At 42.7% G+C, this 20,138-nt stretch overlaps 1 protein-coding gene across 4 annotated transcripts in view; it reads right to left on the minus strand.

The window, feature by feature from the left end:
- The window catches only part of ltbp1 (latent transforming growth factor beta binding protein 1), a 129,691-nt gene that overhangs the window by 67,067 nt on the left and 42,486 nt on the right, over positions 1-20,138 (minus strand). For all 4 annotated transcript variants that reach the window (XM_023396654.2, XM_023396653.2, XM_023396652.2 and 1 more), the window contains exon 4: positions 8,513-8,658. In XM_023396654.2, coding sequence (XP_023252422.1) covers positions 8,513-8,658 — 146 coding nt within the window. The remainder of the gene's footprint in view (positions 1-8,512; positions 8,659-20,138) is intronic.

The raw sequence follows: 20,138 nt of genomic DNA on the forward strand, positions 1-20,138 counted from the left end.
CCTAAGTCCAGTGGCGCCTCTGAAACGTGAGCAGCAAAAAAAAGAAAAAAAAAATGTGGGAGGGAGAGAAGTCGGCAAACAAAACTCTGGGACGTGGTCCAGTTCTTCATCACACTGTAAGTCTCTGAGAGGTGGATACCCAGCTTTCTTCCAACATAGACACACAGCAGGCATGGCACCTTCAGCTCTCAGCCTGCACTCCGTCCTCTGCACTTTTCTTCTCATTCTTTCCTCCTCTTTACTTTTTACTCTTCAGTTTTTAGCAAATTAGGAAGAAATCCCAGCAGCATTTACAAGTGCTGTACGACAGGTAAAGCAGCAGATAACTTCATATTTCAGGGAAATCTTTCAAATGTGTATACAAGAACTGAACTTGGCGCAAATCCTCCTTGGGTAATACTCTTTAGATAAAACATGTTAGCCACTTCAAAAGTTAAGGTGGCTGCTGTTTCTGGCAAGGAAATGTTATTTTTTTGCAATAAGTTCATCCACTATTTTCTCATATGAATGATCCTGGTGTTAGATCAAACATTTTTACAATATAGAAAGTGAAATTTATTGCACTGTAAAAAGTATATTTCAGCAAAAATATTACTCACAAAAAGGCTCGCTAACTAGCCTAGCGCTAGCAAGTTAGCCTGGTGGTGTAATCAAGTAGACTGTTGACTCTTACAGAACTTTTTGTTCATCATTCATAATAAAACGTTTACAAATACATTGTGTTTTATGCAGAATAATTCACATTACGTATTAGACATTGCACAAATAAAGCTCTGAGGAAATTTAAGAGTTGTAAATGTGACACATCCTCATAGTTTAAAACAGGATTACATTACCAAATCAGTGAAATCTGTGGGTAAAGTTCTGTGGTAAAATATGTTTTCTATGCCAGAAATGGCGGCCATCTTGAAAATTGGAAATTTCAAGTGGCTAATGGGATTTTTCAAATTAATGGGCCCAGAGAGACAAACATACCTGTTTTTGTGCTTATATCCACATTTGAAAGATTATTGCAGCTATCTGCTGCACAGGAGCTTATCTATCCCTGTCTGCTGAGTTTTATTCCCCACCTTCATAAACTCAGCCCTCAGTACTGACTGACAGGAAGGAGAGAGGAGTGAATAGTACAAACATCCTGTCACAGTTAATCTGTCTACATGCTGTGCAGTGATGCCTCACATACATCTCTTCAGGTACATTTAACCTCTGCTTTCCTCTCTTCTCTGAGCCTTCCCCTCTGGGCTGTGTCAGATCCAAGCCCCTGTCTCCAACTCTCAGTGCTGCGTCTGAGGCTGTCAGCTGTTCACACTGAAGAGCACAGATGCTCCGAGTGGAACGGAGCAGCCAGAGGAATGTGTTCTGAACCTGAGAGGAAGGAAAACCACTGATTAACATGTCCCAGGCTACCTACGCATCCACAGGGGACCTAATATGATGTAGTGATTACAACTGAGGGCTAATGGAAAGGAGGTTTGAGAAAAGCTGCCAAGATCATATATGGAGGTCCAGGATTTGAAGTCTAAACATGGTCTGTCTGAGTCCCTTTAGAGAGAAGATTATTTCCAAAAAGAAATGAAGGAGGAAAAGATGTGACGAGGTTCTGACGTTTTCAGTCGTACAAACCACAAACGTAAAGAAAAGTTTCAGAACACACAATCACACACTGACTGTTACATTAGACGACAGCTAAATCTAAGTTATTCATGGTTACTGATGCTGTTAAAGCTTTAACACAGTGGTAAAATTATAGTCAGGACTACATACATCCAGTTGCATTATGGGAGATGTACGATCCAGCGTTTTTGGATCTTAACTCATACTAGAGACTACATCGATCTCTGATGTTTCAATGCTGACCAGTCTAAATCTGTCTCCTGTGAGTTCCCCAACTTTATGGGAGTGACATGTAAATTGCTGGAGTACCACTTTAAGGTCTGTAGAAAATCCTGGTCATGGTTCAAAGGTTATATTTGTAACTTTTCACTGTTGCAACATGGTTTCTTGCTAGGAGCGGGTGGTGGTGAAGTGAGTCGGACTGCAGCTAGCTGGTTAGCATGCTAACTTCAACAGAAGTAAAGACAAGAGTTAACATTGGTGTTTGCTTCCACCTCTGGAGACAGCTGCTGGTGAGTAAAGGAAATATATTTGATGCTGAACTCACAACGTTTCCTGAAGTTAGCATGCTAACCAGCTAGCTCCAGCCTGGGTTGGCCTGTCTACTCATTTTTTTTAACTTTTTTTTGGAGTTATTTTTTTGGGCAGTTTTTGCCTTTATTTGGATAGGGACAGAGAGAGTGACAGGAAAGTTGGGGAGAGAGAGGGGACGACATGCAGCAAAAGGCCATGGGTCAGACTCGTACCCATGGCCTCTGTGGTAAGGACAGAGCCTAAGTGGTACGCGCACTACCAGTTGAGCCACCGGGGCACCCCGACTTCTCATTTTCTGATACCGAGTCACTGTTGCATCCAGTCTGTCCTGAAGCAAGTAGTGCTGCTCAAAGGACGTATTGTGAAGCTCTTGTCTTGTAAAGACAATGATGGCTGAAGGTCTCGGCAAGATTGGTCAGAAAACAGCTGTTAATGCTCATGTTAGCTATGTACCAATAGCAAAATTTACAAATAACTCCTTTAAAGAAACCAACTATGTCATAGTTCATTCAGCCACAAAGTTTGGCTTGTCCGATAAAAGTAAAGACAGGTCATTGTATGTGTTTGACCCATTGACCAAAGCTGCTGCTGTTCTGCTGACGACAATCTCAGGGTAGTAAAAATGAAACCAGCCTTAACTTCTCTTCACCATAAAACAATCAGTTCCACCATGTCAAACCGGCCCTGACAAGGCTCTGAGCAGAGCTCCCTGGACAGCCATGATAAAACATGTCTTGATCCTCTAAACCCTCCCTCCTCCTCCAACTCTGTGCCTCTGTCAGTACACACACGTTGCTGGCAGATTTCTCTGGTTGTGTGGAGCATATGGAAAGAGAGTCAGCAGAGCATCTCAGACACAACACAGACATCAATCAACCTGAGGGAAGAAAATGTTCAGGGGGAGGTTCAGCCAGGCTGCAGGGAGATGGTAGAGTCACTACTGAAGTCAGGGGGTCACTTCTGTCTGTCTGATGTTTTTCATTGGGCCACAGTGGGTTTATTTATCTGAGCCAGGGGGGAGATTAAAAGAGGCATCAGAGGAGAGACTGAAACCAGGACTGAGTAGGAGGGAGAAGACGGGTCATTTGCACCTCTTGGCTGCTACTTACAGAAAATTAACACATACGTTCTCTTGATCATCAAGTAGCTGACTGTTTTTTTTTTAACGGATTTTATTCGCAGCACACATCATGATATCTTTACCCCTTTCCCTGGGTTGGAGAATGGCACCAACTATACACATTTTACACATCTGTTTACTGTTGCTGGGGAGTATTACGTCATATTTGAAACACTACATATATATATATATATATAATAAAGCCTTGTGTGTGGAGTCTGATAAATGTCTTCGAGTGATGTTACTTGAGTCAGCTTCAGTTGGGGCTGAAGACCCGTCTGGTCTTCAATCAACCCAAAAGGTCACATGTCACCCTACAGGTCATCGACATCCACTGTCTACCCATGACCTCCTGAATCAGATTCAGTCATTAATGCTACCTTCAGAATCTTCTGGATGTGCTCCATCTATTTGAACTCAATCATTCAGCATTAAGCTCCTTCTCAGCCGCTGTTTTCCTCCAAGGAATGTGGTCTGTCATTACCACACACGACAATCTCAGTCCAGACTGTTCCAAGATTCATTGCACGCCAGTAATGAAAGTAAACAATGCTGACAGAGAGGATTACACTGTTACGGCTCAGTTCAACAGCTAATAGTACAACCTCAAGTCTTAGTGAAAAAAAGGTTACATGTCACGGTTTCTAGGCAACAGGTGCTGTGCTCTGCGATGCAATGGTAAGAGCACAGCTGGTGATGTGCAACGAAAATCCTCCATAGACCAGGCAGTCTCATTTCGGTTCGGCCTTCGCAATCTACGACGGTTACGAAGGTCCACACCTTTGTAGGAGGATGTGGCACTGAATTAGGACACAGATATGAAGTAAAAAAAAAGAATGTATCTCTGGTTCTGCAGCATCAATTTTGAGCCTGTTTTTTAAACTGTCCATCATACGTCCGACAGTGTTGTAGGTATTTAAGCTTTTGGCTTCATCAAGTCATTGACATAGAGGTGAATAAGTCAAGCCAAAGAGGCGACAAAGTCAGTTTTCTCAGAAAGAAGGAGGCATGAACAACAACTTCTCAGTCTCAGAGGTAGAGTTCAGGACGGCCAAAAGCTGAAACACGCCGGCCTCTAAAAATGAACTGGTCTTACAGTGAAGTGACTATTTCCTTTCTCCCTGCCCCTTAGAACAAGTTGAGGTGCTGAAGTCCCGACTCTGAGTGGTCACTGTGGTGATGGCAAGATGATCCTCTCTGCCCAAACCTTCAGTGAGGGCTGAGACCATGGCCGTCCGTCAGAGGGTGTTTGGGCCGTGTGAGGGAGCTGAGGGAGAGCTGAGGGGAGATGGGGAATAACTTTCCCAGATGTGGCACCAAAGCCAGTTGCTGACAGGTTGTTTGTCACATGGGAAGGGGCTGACAGAAAGGCTGTGGGCTTCTTGTTTTAGTGCAAACATGTCAGTGAAGCACTGGCTGCACGCTGCCCAAAAGCCAGCCATGCTATTCTCATTAGTTTAGCCTCAAAGGCCTGAAATGCTATTTGTAGACACGCAACTTTGCTTTAAGTGGTAAACAATGAAGGAAACATGTATGAACTCATTAACTCCACCTCCAACACTAGGATGGATAAACAGAGGTTGAAAGACTGTTTCCTGTTTGACGAGGGAAAATGTTACAGATGATGTCGACAGTATGGGTGCATTGTAGGGGTTTGTGGGTATTTGGTGCTCTTTCCTGTCAACAGTTAACATTTAGGACTCATGAGTCAAATAACATGAAGCAAAAGTTTATGCTGCAAATTGTGTCACACAAGGAGTTTGTCATTATTATTTAAAGACTTCAGCTTTTATCAGTGAAGTCACAGTCAGAGTGCACTGCTCTGATTCTTTTAAACTATCTAGTACAAAGGGAAAGGAACGTTCAGTACATCATTGATATATTATTGAAATTCATGTAATATAGGATCATACGCTCACTGAGTACCTTACACCTGCTTATTCATTCAATTATCCAGGGGTTTCCACAGTATTACACTCTGGTTCATGGGCTGGGCCTCTACAGGGAGGTCCTTTGTTCAGCTCCTCCTCCTTCCACCACTCCTCGCTCTTAAAATATCAACAGAGACAATGACAGAAGACAAATTCTTCAGGCTCATTGTTACATTAAGAACCAGGACTCAGTCACAAGGAGTCTGGATCTGCCTAAACTTTAGTTACATACTAACGTTGAAATTTATCCCATTCACACTGGGCGGATCGATGGCTATCTGGTCTCTATGTGTAAATGCATCCAGTAAGTTTTCAAAAGGGATTTAAATCTGATTGCTCAGTCCACCTTTAGAGTTTGGGTTTGACTGAAGTTTACATATTTAACTTTTACTCCCCCACAGTGCAACTCTGTCAGTCACATATCCACTCACTGCCTGATTTCCTTACTACATTCAGTCTCCTCTGTCCTCGTGACAACAGCAGCTGACATTACACTAAATGACAGTGATTATTATTATTATCATTATAACAGCACAGTCCCTATATGAGTATGATCAAATACAAGATACACTGAGCTGCTGATGAACAGACATTTTTGTCTCACTTGTGGTTCATAAAAACATGAGCAAGATTAAATGAAAGTGTCTCGTCTGAATTTTATTTATATGAAAACTGTAAACCGGGCCTAAATGGCTCAGATAAGGGATTTAAAAGTGGATTTGAAATCAGATTCAGATTCAATAAAAAGCTACTAAAGCTTATATTCATATATATTTTACAATCTTTTATTTCTTCTCTGACTGAAAAAATAAAACCTGGAAAAACCACAGTCAAATTTCAATTGCAATCACAATCAGAAATTTGGTCAAAAATTTGCGATTAGATATTTTTGTCACACTACGATGAATCCTCTCTGTCTCAGTACTGGTTCAGTATAAAACACTCTTTGTAGACCATATACAGTACTTACAATAAGTCCAGAGGCCATATATATGCAACCAGTAATTCTCTCTGGTTTTCCGACAAATGTGCTGAACATGAATGACTCCCTCTCCCCTCTCTATATGTGTTTGTCCCATTTCCTTCTGCACCTTTGATGTCTGGCCATTTCTCTGGCATTTACATACTGCTGGCTGAAATTAAACTGAGCAGAGGAGGTTATTTTGAAACTGGGTCTGGCTCAATGTGGCCAGGTCTGGGTCTGCGCAGCCAAACACCAACACTGTTCTGTCTGCTGACCTCCCATTAATATCCCTCAGGCCAGAGGCACAACCACTCAAAGTGTAGTCTGCACAGAAAAATATTGACTTATTCATAGACGCGTACTGGAGAGTCTGACGCTGGATTTTGGCCTTGAATTTATGACAAACCACAATAACCAACCACCAGCTTGTGAATTATGGCTGTTGTTGATCTGTAGGAGTTTGACCACCTGCCAACGTTGGTCCAGAAAACTTTCTCTTTTCTGTCTAAACGGATTGAGCTGCTCTGATATGAAGTGTCTCATAAAAATGTGAATGCAACAAGACACTGGGATCTGTCCTAGGAACTGAAGTGTGACCCTCAGTGTGAGTTCATGCTGACTGACTGTTGACCCAGCAGTGCTGACCTTTTTCCATTACACACCTTCTTCCTGCTCATCACCTGATTCTCAAACTATCTGCACTGAAGACAGACAGACAGACCACAATCAATCCCACCCTCACAGTCCAACGTCTCAAATCATAACACCTCAGTCCATCCACGGGATGTCTTGGCAAACAGCATTTTGACTTTGGCAAAAAATTGAAAATGGATAGAAAATAGAAAACGTGAAGAGTCTAAAGACTTTTCGAAGCCGCTGCGAATGGGAAGCAGGTAAAAGTTGTTCAGATGCACTTGTTCATTTCTATCGAGGCTCTTGTTGTTTCAGCAAAGTGAGGGGTTCTCCCCCGAGGACACCACTATTTCATCCCAAGAATAAAGAACCCTTTCCAGGGAGTCCCAGGATTTCTCACTTGGCCAAATGATTGGTTTCCAAAGCAGAATCAAACCTTAAAACTAAAATATGATGTTCTGTAGAAAAAGAGATAATGATTTCTTCTTATCATTACTTGAATTTCATTGTAAGCTACTCACAGAGTTTACCCATGTGTCTCTTGAACTGAAAGTTCACAAAATTAGTAATAAACTTTCACATCTTCTCCATTGCAAGTCCCTGAACTCATTCTGACATGTGAAGCTTTCATGGACTTTCCCACAGCTAATACACGTGGTTTAAATTGGGTCATTGTTTTCTTGATTTATCCTGCCTTTTAACATCAGGCAAACATTGGGTCATTACAGTAATCTACCTCTGTTATAATGGAGCCGGCCCCTGAACCACAGACTGACTGGTTTTATCTCTGATGATTGAACATTATAGTGTGAGTCTCTAAAACTAAAGGAGCTATTTGTAAGTTTTGCTATTGCTACATCGCTAACAATACCATTAACAGCTGTTAACTTACCAATCTGGAAGAAACATTGTGAGCTCTGTATCAAACTTTATTCCTTTACTCACCAACAGCTGTCTCAAAAGTTGGAATCAAACACCAATGTTAACTCTTGTTTTGCTTCTATTTCTTTCACTTCATCTCTTCTACTGAAGTCAGCATGCTAACCAGCTAGCTCTGGCTCTGTCAGTCAGTCTCCTTATTTTCCGATACTGAGTAACTGTAGCGTCCAGTCTGCCCTGAAGAAGTAGCTGCTCAGAGGACATATTATAACCTCTGAAAGTTATAAGGCTGAAGGTCTTGGCAAGACTGGTCAGTAAACAGCTGTTAAAGCTAATGTTAGCTATGTAGCAATAGCAAAACTTACAAATAGCCTAGCTCCTTTAAATTACTGTTCCTGAAACTACCTTCACTAAAGAACCAAAATCTTTAAACTAAAAATTTATGTATGTAGCTTTTAGTTTAAATTACTGTTGAACACTTTTTCAACAAGTGTTGCTTTAGATTTTTTAATGTGCCTTTCTCCATCACTGGAATCCACTGGTTTTCAAATTACTCCTGTACAAAAATCAACCTGCAGAGACGTGATGAGACATGTAAACCATCACAGTGAACATCATGTCCACTTTAGTATCTATTAAAATTATTTTTGCACAGTGATGTTAGTGTGAACTGAAGTGAAAAGTGAGCATTTGGCAATGTCACAATCAACGTGACTGTGATGGATCGAGTCTCTGGAAGCTGATTTTTGAGAACCGCAGGGAACTGGAAACTGGACAAATGTAAGGAAATGTACTGGAAAATATCTTCAAAATCATTATGTAGAGTTTCCCACTCACCATGGAAGGGGTTGTGTCCCACTCTCAGGGGGATCGGTCTCTCTGGTTGGGACTGGACGTGGGTCTGTGTGGTGTGTGTGTGGTAGTATTTGGGCTTTATAATGTACTGATGGTTCTGTACTGGGTGCATGGGAATGGGCCGGATCCTGGAGGGGGAGAGGAAAACATAGTCAAATACAATAAATTCATCATTTTAAAATTAAATAGCAACACAAACTAACAAATCTATGACATAGATATACAGTCAACGCTGTTGGTATTTGCACAATTAGGGCTCTAAGCTTCAGCACATTCAATTTGAGTTGGGTTCAATCAGAAAAATTGGCGGACTGAGGAGCACATGTCCTGTGGATGAAAGTGATTTGCATGAAGAGAAAGTTCTTTGTGACTGCGCTGCGGGTCAGGAACACTCTCTGGGATGTAGGCGGACATCGTACAGATCCTACTTCAAGACCAGAACCTCAGAGAATTCACCACAAGATGTAGGCCCCTGGTAAGACTCAGAAACAGAAACCAGACTGCACTTCTGTCAAAGTGATGGGAAGAAGAAAGTAACTGTGTTTCCAAATAACTGTCAAACGGATCAACTAGGCTGCATAGTGTTGTCAGAAGGTGGCGGTATAGGCTATGTTACACAAGGAACCAGAAACAAAACCGGTTGTTTGCCAAACACCAAAAACCTTGAAGAGAAAGAAGAAACAAATCTAGTCACCTTGGCGATCTGTGAGAGAAAAATGGAGAGAGGGGTCCAGGACAAGTTGTAATTATTCTTTCATGTCAACTAGTACTGGCCAAGTTTCATTATGTCCAGAGGTGAAGAAATAGAAATGTGTTTTGTGTGGGTGTAACATGAGTTAAATGTTTACTACGTCAAAACTTATTCAGAAAAGCCAAGTCCAAGTGAGTGTAAAACTTTTTGCACAATTGATTTCCATCAACCTTTTCTGATGCAACACTTCAAAATGTGCACCACCCAGATACACCTAGATACCGATACAGCCAATCATAGGCTATATGGAGAGGGAGAGAGAGAGAGAGAGAGATAGAGAGGAGAGAGAGGGAGAGCGAGAGAGACCGACATCATGATGATGTCACGATGATGTCACATCTCCTCTAGATTTTAAATGTGTTTCAGAAAGGCTCTGATCTGGGAAACAGAAATCCATCAGACAGTCTGGCACTATACCAGCAGACAAGTCCAGTCAGAACAGCAGGGGCCCTGTTAAGGGGGCACAAAGGGGGTGGAATCAACGACAATACAAACAGACCACAGTGCCTTGCTGCTGCTGTTTGCTGCACGAGAACCCTTTGGCAGTGGTTGGGGGGCTTCTTATCAAAGAATAGCATATATAAGGTGATCTGCTGCACATATATTAAATAATATCTACAGCTCAGGCTGTATTTGCTGTCTGTCTCACCTGTTGCTTCCTCTCCAACAGCAGCCTGTTGGCTGCCTCCTCCTCCTCCTTCTCTCCTTCATCTCTCTCTTCATTAGCTTCTCTCCCTTCCTGACCCTCTCCTGCTGCTTCAGCTGCCACAGCAGCTCTGGGTGAAGCCTGGAAACATTCAAATCTAATTGACTGGATAGCTAATCACACTGGTCAGACTCTTCAGCTCTCCCATGTGTGTTCTATTCAGGTTCTAGGTTCTCTGTCTGACACCTCTGGTCCAGACTGTCGCCCTCAGGAGACAAAGTCTTTGAAATATTTTTCAATATAATAAGAATAATCAGCATCTGACTTAAAGAAATAACATGAACATTATCCGCTTGCACCATCAGACGATGTTGATGAGCAACTATACTAACCGTAACTATACTATCCTTCCTCTTGTGCATGATCATGTCCAAGTACTCATCATCTGGACCGTGTACCCATAGAAATTAAAATATTTCCTGTTAGATAAGATTAGCCATAAATTAACTATCAGTATTTTTTGGTCAATCTGCCAAAAAAATTGACATATTTATTTAAACCTGTGGTAAACTGTCAAAGCAGGTGTTTTTGGCTGGACCATAACCACAGGACCAGTCCTGAGTGATAAAGTTACACCATTGGTTGGCCAGCCAAGTGTTGGAATTTCCCCATTGGTTGTTTTGGCGCAAACGGGTTCTATTACGTAACCATGGGTGTTTACAAGCAGTGTTGCCAACAAGATATTTTGGACAAACCCTGTCTGATTTCTGTAGAAGAGAGTCTTCTGTACTGCCCCGCAAGTGAGAGCAGACACACCTCTCTACGTCTCTCATTCAGCTGACCACACATGTCGTCTGAACGGACCGCATTTCAGACAGTTTCAAACTTGTCCTGTTGTCATGACACAGAAAAACATGTCAACAGCTTTATTGTGAATTCAGCTGCATGAAAATACTGTTTGTGAGAGGCACGGAGAAGAGGAGAGAAGAGAACAGATAAAGAGCTGAAACGAGTAAACACTTTGCATTTTGTAGCAAACTTGGTGGAGGGAAGGGGAATGGACCAAAGAAGAGCCAATATTTGGTGTGGATCCGGTTAAAGGAGTGCGTCCAATTACTAAACATTGTTGAGGAATGGTACCTCAGGAAATAATGTTTGGATCTTGAAAAACTATCAGACACATTAATAGTGTTGAGAGTTTGTACAGTTTGGTGCAGATTCAGGCAATAATCTGGCTCTGACAGACATATGTAGGGTTGTTTGACCTTGGTGGAGGTCTGACAGCTGATAGAAACCAGCTACTGTCACAGCAGAGACTGAGGCAGCCAGAAGAGGTTGAAAGTTTCAATCTACAGAGAGCAGCGCAACAGCATCTTTCTGCCCCTGGTGATTCACTGATTTACCCTTTGAAGGATTAAATCTGTTGCCATCACCTGTCTTTTAAGACTGTTCTTAGATGGATGACTTGTACGGATTAGTGTCAGAAAACACTGCAGTGTCCTTATATTGATCCTCTGAAATGACATCACTTCCTCAAGTATTCCCAAATTCTTCAAGTTCTTCAAGACCAGCGTCATCATCCTCCACTTCCTCTCACCACTCCTTTCCCGTCTTATCAGTCTTGACTTTGACAACACTACTGGGCTGAAAACCTCAATAATATCTTCAGTAGATTCTGTTACACAGTCATTTCAGAGAATGAGTCCTCTAAGTCCAGAGCAGGAACATTCATCAACACATGAAATATTACACAAACACAAACAGAAAACCAGAAGTTGCTCCTGTCCAGAACATGAGGGAACAAGGGAATGGTGTCAGACATGGACATTCGTCAGCTCGACTTGTTGCAAGAAGCAAACAGAAACTAACATTGTGACTTTTCCACTAAGGTTTGTTTCGGGAACATTATGTGACTGACTAATGGAGCACATAGTGAGCATCTAATGGAGTAAGTGGTTTTTTCTTCAGAAAATTTTGTCATTTAAGTATTATTTGCCACAAATGGAAAATCAAGCCATGGTTGGGAAAAACATCAAAGGCTGTAACATTATCACTGAAACTACCAGACCTGTCAGGACCAAAGCGTTGTCTTCCTTCAGGGCTTCAAGGGACTCAGTTGACCTTGCTCCAGCACTTCCAATGGCAGTAAGCCAGAGTGAAATCATGACCTTTTAGAATGAATGATGCAGGAGGGCATACCACTTAGGCTCAGCAGCCCGGGTTCAAATCCAGCCCTGGTCCTTTGCAGGATGTCATCCCCTCTCTCTTTCTTCTGTCACTCTCTCACTGTCCCAAAAAGCTACCCAAAAAATAACTTAAAGAAAAGAATGAATGTTGCAGTCTGCAGTACAGTCCACAAATTCTCGACAATTCTCAAACCAGAGGAATCTGTGATTTTAATCAAGGTAACGGTACGTGTCATTTGGTCGCCTGTCCATGACATCATATCCTCTATGTGCATGTGTCAGTGTGGTTTGATTGAGAGACGCCTAGTGGCAGAAGTTACTTATTGGGCATTTAAAAATTTGTGTTTTACTGCCACCATCAGCACCGAAAACGTGTCCTCTTTCCTCAGCCGCCATTGAAAAATTGAAAATACATTGATGGTCCCTCCCCTTCCACTACATCACCAAGATGCTGACTACTGAGGGTGAGAAGTGTCCATCGTTTTACACTCAATCTTGACCGTTTAGAGTGAACTATCCAGGCACTGAAAGTGCCCTGCGTGTTGAGGTACCTGTCAATGTGAACACATTTGTCCAACATTAGGATTCAGGGGCTGAAACCAAGTATCCAATGACCACTCTCAGTACACCGCTCTCCCAAGCTTAAGTTGTATTTTCAAATCACTTTTTTCTATCCCTTTGTGTTTACAAATAAGTGTAAACACAAACACAAAAATGAATGCTTTCAGGGCGTCGTGTAGCGTAGTGGTCTAAGCAGGCGCCCCATGTGTAGAGGCTACAGTCCTCGCTGCAGTTGGCCCCGGTTCGAATCCCGCATCGGACGGCCTTTCGCTGCATGTCATTCCCCCTCTCTCTGCCTCCCTGTTTCCTGTCTTTCTCCACTATACTATCAAAAAAAGCCCAAAAAATATACTTAAAAAAAAATGAATGCTTTCAAAAAGAGACTGTACGTCCCTCCCAGCTCTGTCCTGGCTATAAATATAGTTGCCTATAGACACAGTCACACAATACTTCATACACACACCTGCCTTCAGTCACGATGCTGTACTTGTAGAGTTAGAGACCCCAAATGTTCAGGTCTATTTTATGATGTGGGAAAGAAGCTGAAGTCACCAACCAGAGACTGTCAACAGTTAAACACAGACACTTTGTCCTGACATGTCACCAGATGGACTGCTTGTGTATGACTTTAGTATGCATAACACAAATAGTAAGTCTATTTGAGCCCCCAAATCCTGGCATGGGCCTGTGGTAAAAATAAAAGTCAGCATGAATATATGTGTGTGTGCTCATCACTGTTTGTTCAGCTGTTAGTGATCGGAACCTCCAGGCATTCTTCTACATCCTCCAGTATGCACAGTAATGATGTGGATGTCCACGTACTGCCAAGAGATAAACTGTGTATCACATCCTTTATCATCAAGACAAATACATTTTACACACTCCGTCAACCAGCCAAGTTACAGGAAATATAGTCACAATCTCCCCTGAGCTACAGCATGAGTGATTTAACAGAACATTATGATGTCACAGTGAAAGGTGACCTTTGACCTTTTGGATATGAAATGTAATCAATTTTTATCCTTATAGATATTTGAGTTAAATTGTGTCATAATTAGTGCCACGAATTTCTTTCTTCAGTTATGGCCAAAAACCTGTTGTCACAGTGACCTTTAACCTTTGACCACCAAATTCTTTTTCTTTTTTTTCGGGCTTTTTGTGCCTTTATTGATAGTGCAGTAGAGAGAGACAGGAAATGGGGAGGCAGAGAGAGAGGGGGAATGACATGCAGCTAAGGGCCGTCCGATGCGGGACTCGAACCGGGGCCGACTGCAGCGAGGACTGTAGCCTGTACACATGGGGCCGATGCTCATCCAACTGAGCTACTCGACGCCCCGACCACCAAATTCTAATAATTTCATTCTTGAGTCCAAGTGAATGTTTGTGCCAATCACAACCATAAAAATGGTATGGACGCATGGACGTATGAACAACCTGAAAACAATATGCGTCCAGTTCTGGCTGTTGCCGGCGTGGAGACATACAAACAGTTGCACAAAACACCCTTAAGTCTTCTCCTTAAAATGGTGACAGTTGGTTAAATCAGGTCAGTTAAATAATTGCACATAAGACCTTAGCAACCAAAAAAACCCCTAAAAAAACGAAAGGTACCTTTGACTCATATCAACAACATGGCTGAATTTAAAGTGATAAATCAAGAAAATGAACACATCCCAACAAGAGTGTTCCTCGACCAGGAGACACCCTTAATGATGAATAACTGATTCTACATCACAGGTTTGACCGGCAGTCAGTTTATGATTTGTCAGCGAATGTAAAATTTTACCTTAAGTGTCATACTTAAGTTGAAAACTTAAGGTGTTTTGTGCAACCTGAGCCTGGTGTTTACAATGTATAAGAAAGGGGATAATGACTGTTGCATCCATCAATCAAGCAAATCAGGGGAACCTGTGACGGGTCTGGCCAGGGCGAAATTATATCTAGTATTGTTTACGTAGGGTAGGGTCCTCTTCTATGGCCAACAACATGGGCTTAGATCAGTTCCAATTATCCTCAGGTATAATTCAGACACGTTTTCATATCTATTATTTTTGGTTGGGGCCCTAAAGACTTCCTCCCCAAACAAGTTTTAGCCACACTAACAATGTTCTATGGATGTAGGGATGGGAGTTTCTGTAGGCCAGTCGGTCCTCTGCTGTGGTCCAAGCCCTAATGTCTTGATGAGTAAATTCACTGTCCTCAGAGGATGAATCCTGGTAACTGTGGTGATCCTCTGAGATCTAGAGCATGATACGTTTGAAGGTTTGTGAAACGTCACAAATAATATGTACTGCCATGAAATGTAGTACAGACAATCAACGTCCCCAGAGGAATGCTGATGACTTTGGTGACTTCCAGCAGGTTGAAGTTTTCTCTGTTCCACTGACAAATCTTCCATGGATTGTCACAATATTTGCTTCAAACATTAATGGTTTTCTGACAGTGTGTCCGAATAACTGTCAGTCTGTTTTTGACTTAAGTATGTAGTTAAATACCTACAAAATCCTCATTTGAAAGGAAGGTGTTAGGATGTTAGGATGCTAATTAGCAAATATTAGAAGACTAACACACTGAACTAAGATGGTGACTATAGTAAACATACGTGCTAAACATCAGCACGTTAGCAGTAGCACCATTATTTAGAGCATGTTAGCATGCTAATTTTAGCGAGCGAAAAGTACTGCTCTGCTAAGTTTTTGTAAAAACTAATTCTATGTAAAATTCTTCTTTAGATTCTCTTCTTTCTTCTTCTATGTGTTCAGTGGTGATGGTATCTTTAAGAGAGAAGGTCACGTTCACCAACACTAAACAACATGTTCATATTGAAGCCTTAACACTGATGGAAAAATGATACGGCTTTCCTACGGGTTGTCAGATGAAAGATACAAGGAGAGTGCAGGGCCAAAGACAGGATATAATAAACATGGAGGAAGAGCCATTTGTCAACTGGACATATTTCCGTCCCATTCATAGGACAAGCTGCTGCCACACTATAAATACTCAGAGTGACACCCTGGTTAATGGCTCTGCTATGACCCTGTAATGTATTCAATGGCTCCTCTGTTTATTAGGGAATCTCCTTCATGATGTTAAGTCATGTGTTCACGTTACTGTGTGTATGAAATGTTCTATGATACAGTCATTATAATGGTAAAACAACTTGACAGTCTGATTACTAGTGCACGTGACTGCGTGTATAAACATGTTCGTGCATGTGGACATGTGAGTACAGTATGTAGAGGATGGTGGTAGAGTCTATATTCAGGTATATACAGCATATATACAACATTTTTATTAGCATTGTTTACAGGTCGTAGCTGATGATCCCCAAACCATCCGTCCTAAAAATAACCTTCAGTTTATCTGTAAACAAGAATTCAATCAAATTAATTCATTTTAATTCATGACAAATAGCTGCTGATCAACATTTCATCTCATGGAATGACAGCAGATTTAAGTGGCAGTGTGGAGCAATGTTTTCATTTTGTTTACTCCTGTGTGTGCGCAATAGGACACACGTGCACACGCATAAACAACAGGTGGACAGGGATAATGTGATGCAGCAACGCTCCAGAGAGGACAGTAACGCCAGGATCACACAGTGTGAGTGAGCGTGGCTCTGCTGTGTCTCTGCTGCTGCAGCTCTATCTCACATAGAGTTTGCAGGTTACTGGAATGTTGGATTTCTTATCATTATTAATTAATTTCTGATTTATTTTGGCAGAAAACATCAGTAACATGTCACTGTCTCCACATGCAGCTGCTAAAATAGTTAAAAAAAATATACACTCCTCAAAAAAATGAAGAGAACACTAAATCATCACAGTATAACACCAAGTCAGTTAAACTTCAGGGATATCAATGTGTCCAATTAGGAAGAACAAGTGATTGTGAATCAGTTTCACCTGCTTTGGTACAAATGAAAGTGACAACAGGTGCAATGGAGGCAAAAGCAAGACAACCCCAAAAAAGGGAATGGTTCTACATGTGGTGGCCACAGACAGTTGCTCTCTCCTGATCCTTCATGACTGACTCTCTAGGTTTGTGTTTTGCTAGTGTCCTTGTCACTTCTGGTAGCATGAGGCGGTACCTGCAGCCCAATCAGGTTGCACAGGTATTCCAGCTCCTCCAGGATGGCACATCCATACCTGCGGTGTCAAGAAGGTTTGCTGTGTCTCCCAGCACAGTCTCAAGATAATGGAAGAGATACCAGGAGACCGGCCGTTACACGAGGAGATCTGGACAGGGCCGTAGAAGGGCATCAACCCAGCAGCAGGACCGGTACCTGCTCCTCTGTGTGAGGAGGAACATGAGGAGCACTGCCAGAGCCCTACAACATGACCTCCAGCAGGATACTGGTGTTCATGTTTCTGACCAAACTGTCAGAAACAGACTCCATGAGGGTGGCATGAGGGCCCCGCATCCTCAAGTGGGACCTGTGCTCACAGCCCAGCACCCTGCAGCTTGATTAGCATTCACCAGAAAACACCAGAACTGGCAGGTTCACCACTGGCGCCCTGTTCTCTTCACAGATGAGAGCAGGTTCACACTGAGCACATGTGACAGGCGTGAAAGAGTCTGGAGACGCCGTGGTGAACGTTATGCTGACTGTAACATCATCCAGCATAAGTTTGAAGTGTGTGTGAGTCAGAGGTTTCTTGTTTTTTTTATTGTAGTAAAAAGCCAAAGCATTCTGGGAAGTTGGTTCTGCTATCAGATTAACAAGCAGATCTACAGAGGCCTGGTAAGAGAGAAGTTATAAACATGAGAGCTCACTCCAGTCTCAACAAAATATCTGGCTGGACTCTGAGCTCTGGCAACAACGGCACCATGAAATGAAAAAAGCAAGAAGAGTCTGGAGAAAGTCCAAGGAGCGGTTACAAGAGCCTGCAGCTCTTAAATATCAGAGCGGAGATTTTACTCATTTCTACATAAACAGATCAGTGAGTTAGGGTGGAGGGAGTGAGAGGAGTGTGTGTGTGTGTGTGTGTATGTGTGTGTGTGTGTGTGTGTGTGTGGTGGGGGGGGGGGCTGAATCTGTTCAGTCTCGGCCTTGCTCTGCTCTGGCCGCAATCACAATCCACCACCGACCTCTACGCTCTGCTCGTCCAAGTCTTCTTCCCCACGAGAGCTGACATACTCTGGTCTACCGAACCCACTGAACCTCACCAGAGCACTCTCACGTATTAGCAGCACTGAGCTGAGGGCAGGCAGACTGCAGGGAGGGAGAGGGGAACCATCTCTAGACTGGGTAACTGGCTGAAGGGATCAGCGAGACACGGTGTAAGAAGTGCAGTGTAAGAACCATCAGTTATCTTTGATCTGCAGGGACAGATTTGGTAAAGGTCTGTCATTGTTTGCTGATACTGGTTCCAGTAGGAACAGTACTTTGAACTGTTTGATTTGAAACTGAAATAATGTTATAATCCCATCCATCCATCCTTACAATCATCTATTTTCAAGCATGTACCTGGATGTGAGCTAAGATCCCTCTCCCAAGACCTTCTCACACCAGATAGGATACATGATCCCCCCAGTGTGTTCTAGTCCTTCCCCAAGGTCTCCTCCTGGTTGCACATGGAAGGTTCCAGGAGGCATCCAGATCCGATGCCCTGACCACCTCGTTGCAATGTGAAGCTCAGCTGGATGCCGGAGCTCCTCGCCATGTCTCTACAGGTGAGACATCCTGTGACGGAGCTAATGTCGCTCAGTCTTTGTCTGTACGCAAAGCTCATAACCAGCCAATCCTGAGGATCAGTCTGTGCAGATCTTAAAGAATGCAGACCCTTTCTTTACTGTCCTCTAGTTTGCTCAGTGACACAGTAGCTGCGTCCCAAATCAGGGGCTGCATCCCTCAGAGGACATGGTCCTTCGTAGCTGTCATAAACCATGAAGGCCGAACGGAAATGAGACCGTATGGCCCATGGAGGATTTCCGCTTTGCTTCACCAGCTGTGCCAGCATCTTACTGACGTCTCCGCTTCCTATCGCTTAGCAACCTTGACAACACATAACTTTTTATGCCTCCCAGCCAGTGACAACCAGAGCTGGGGGATATTGTTTTTGGGTTGTCCATCTGCACGTACGTCCGTCCATCCCATTCTCATAGACACAATATCCCAGTAATGCCTTGACGGAACTTTTTCATATTTGGCACCAATATTCACTTGGACTCAAGGATGAAGTGATTAGACTTTGGTGATCAAAGGTCAAAGTTCAAAGCCACGGTGACTTCACAAAACACAGTTATAGCCTTGTAAACATGATGTCTCGAGAACTCTTCAAGGGGATCCTTTCACTTTTGGCACAAATGTCCACTGGGATTCAAGGATGAACTGATTAGATTTTGTTGGTCAAAGGACAAAGGTCAAAGGTCGTGGTGACCTCACCACAATCCATCTGTTGGATTCTTCATTGTCAGGGAAAAGAGGGACGCATTTGAAGGATTAGGGTTAGTCTTTGAAATGGGACCGTCTAGTTGCACCACTGTGCCACAATCAGTCTTCAAATGCAGCCTCTGAAGGATGAGAACCATAAACACAGCTGGTATGTGAGTGAAAATTAGTATGTGAAACATTATTTGGTTGTATACACAGAGCCCAGAGCCGTGTACAGGTAACAGCTGTTCCCGCCCCTCAGGGCTCTCCTCTTCCTGTTCAGCAGCTCCTTCAGGTCTCTGGTGGTCCGGGGCATCACTAAGTCCTCGTGGGGAAGGTGTTGTCCAACCGTGAGTTCATGTACTGTCACTGTAGACTGTCATGGGGTTGATGTCCTCTCCATGTGGCTCACAGAGACCATTACAATATGTTGCCTCAAAGCAGAGTCTCAGAGTGTCATCACTTTCTGGTGGTCTCAGGCTGCTGGAGGACCATAGGTTCTCCTGGTTTAACTTTCATTTACATAATATCACTAATATAAGATGATCAACAAGTGTCAGTCTAGTTATTACACCTGTCAGACACATATGTACATATAAGTATTGGACTGGATTAGGTATCAACAGTTCTAAAGGACTGCGATCTGGATGAGGACCAGCTAGTTCTGCTAGGACTGCTTAAACTGTGATGGTGCTGAATGTTTCTGAGGCTGAGGTCATCTGTTTTCTCTCTGTTAATATTGTTTGCCAAGAAGCTACAATCCTGTAAATCTGAAGAGCTGCTGCTTTTTTCTTGTGGCAAAGAAAAACAAACATTTTACATCTGGTGGAAATTTAGAGTGATATGTCCTCTAAAGAGGAGATGTGGAGGCTTTTCATCCACTTCTCATCAACCTAGTAATTAAGTTGGATAATAATGAACTTTCGCGCTTATGACTAGATTTTATTAAAGGGATAGTTTGGCTTTTTTGACGTGAGGTTGTGTGAAGTAGTCATCTATAGTCAATACATTACCTACAGTAGATTATGATGAGCACACTCCCAATTAGGAAAACCAACTGGGACACCAGCAGAGTGGCAGAGCGTTGT

The sequence above is a fragment of the Seriola lalandi genome, unplaced genomic scaffold (genome assembly GCF_002814215.2).
Source record: "Seriola lalandi dorsalis isolate HSWRI2012SDOR001 ecotype SW California unplaced genomic scaffold, Sedor1 jcf7180002054980, whole genome shotgun sequence".
NCBI classification, from domain to species: domain Eukaryota; kingdom Metazoa; phylum Chordata; class Actinopteri; order Carangiformes; family Carangidae; genus Seriola; species Seriola lalandi.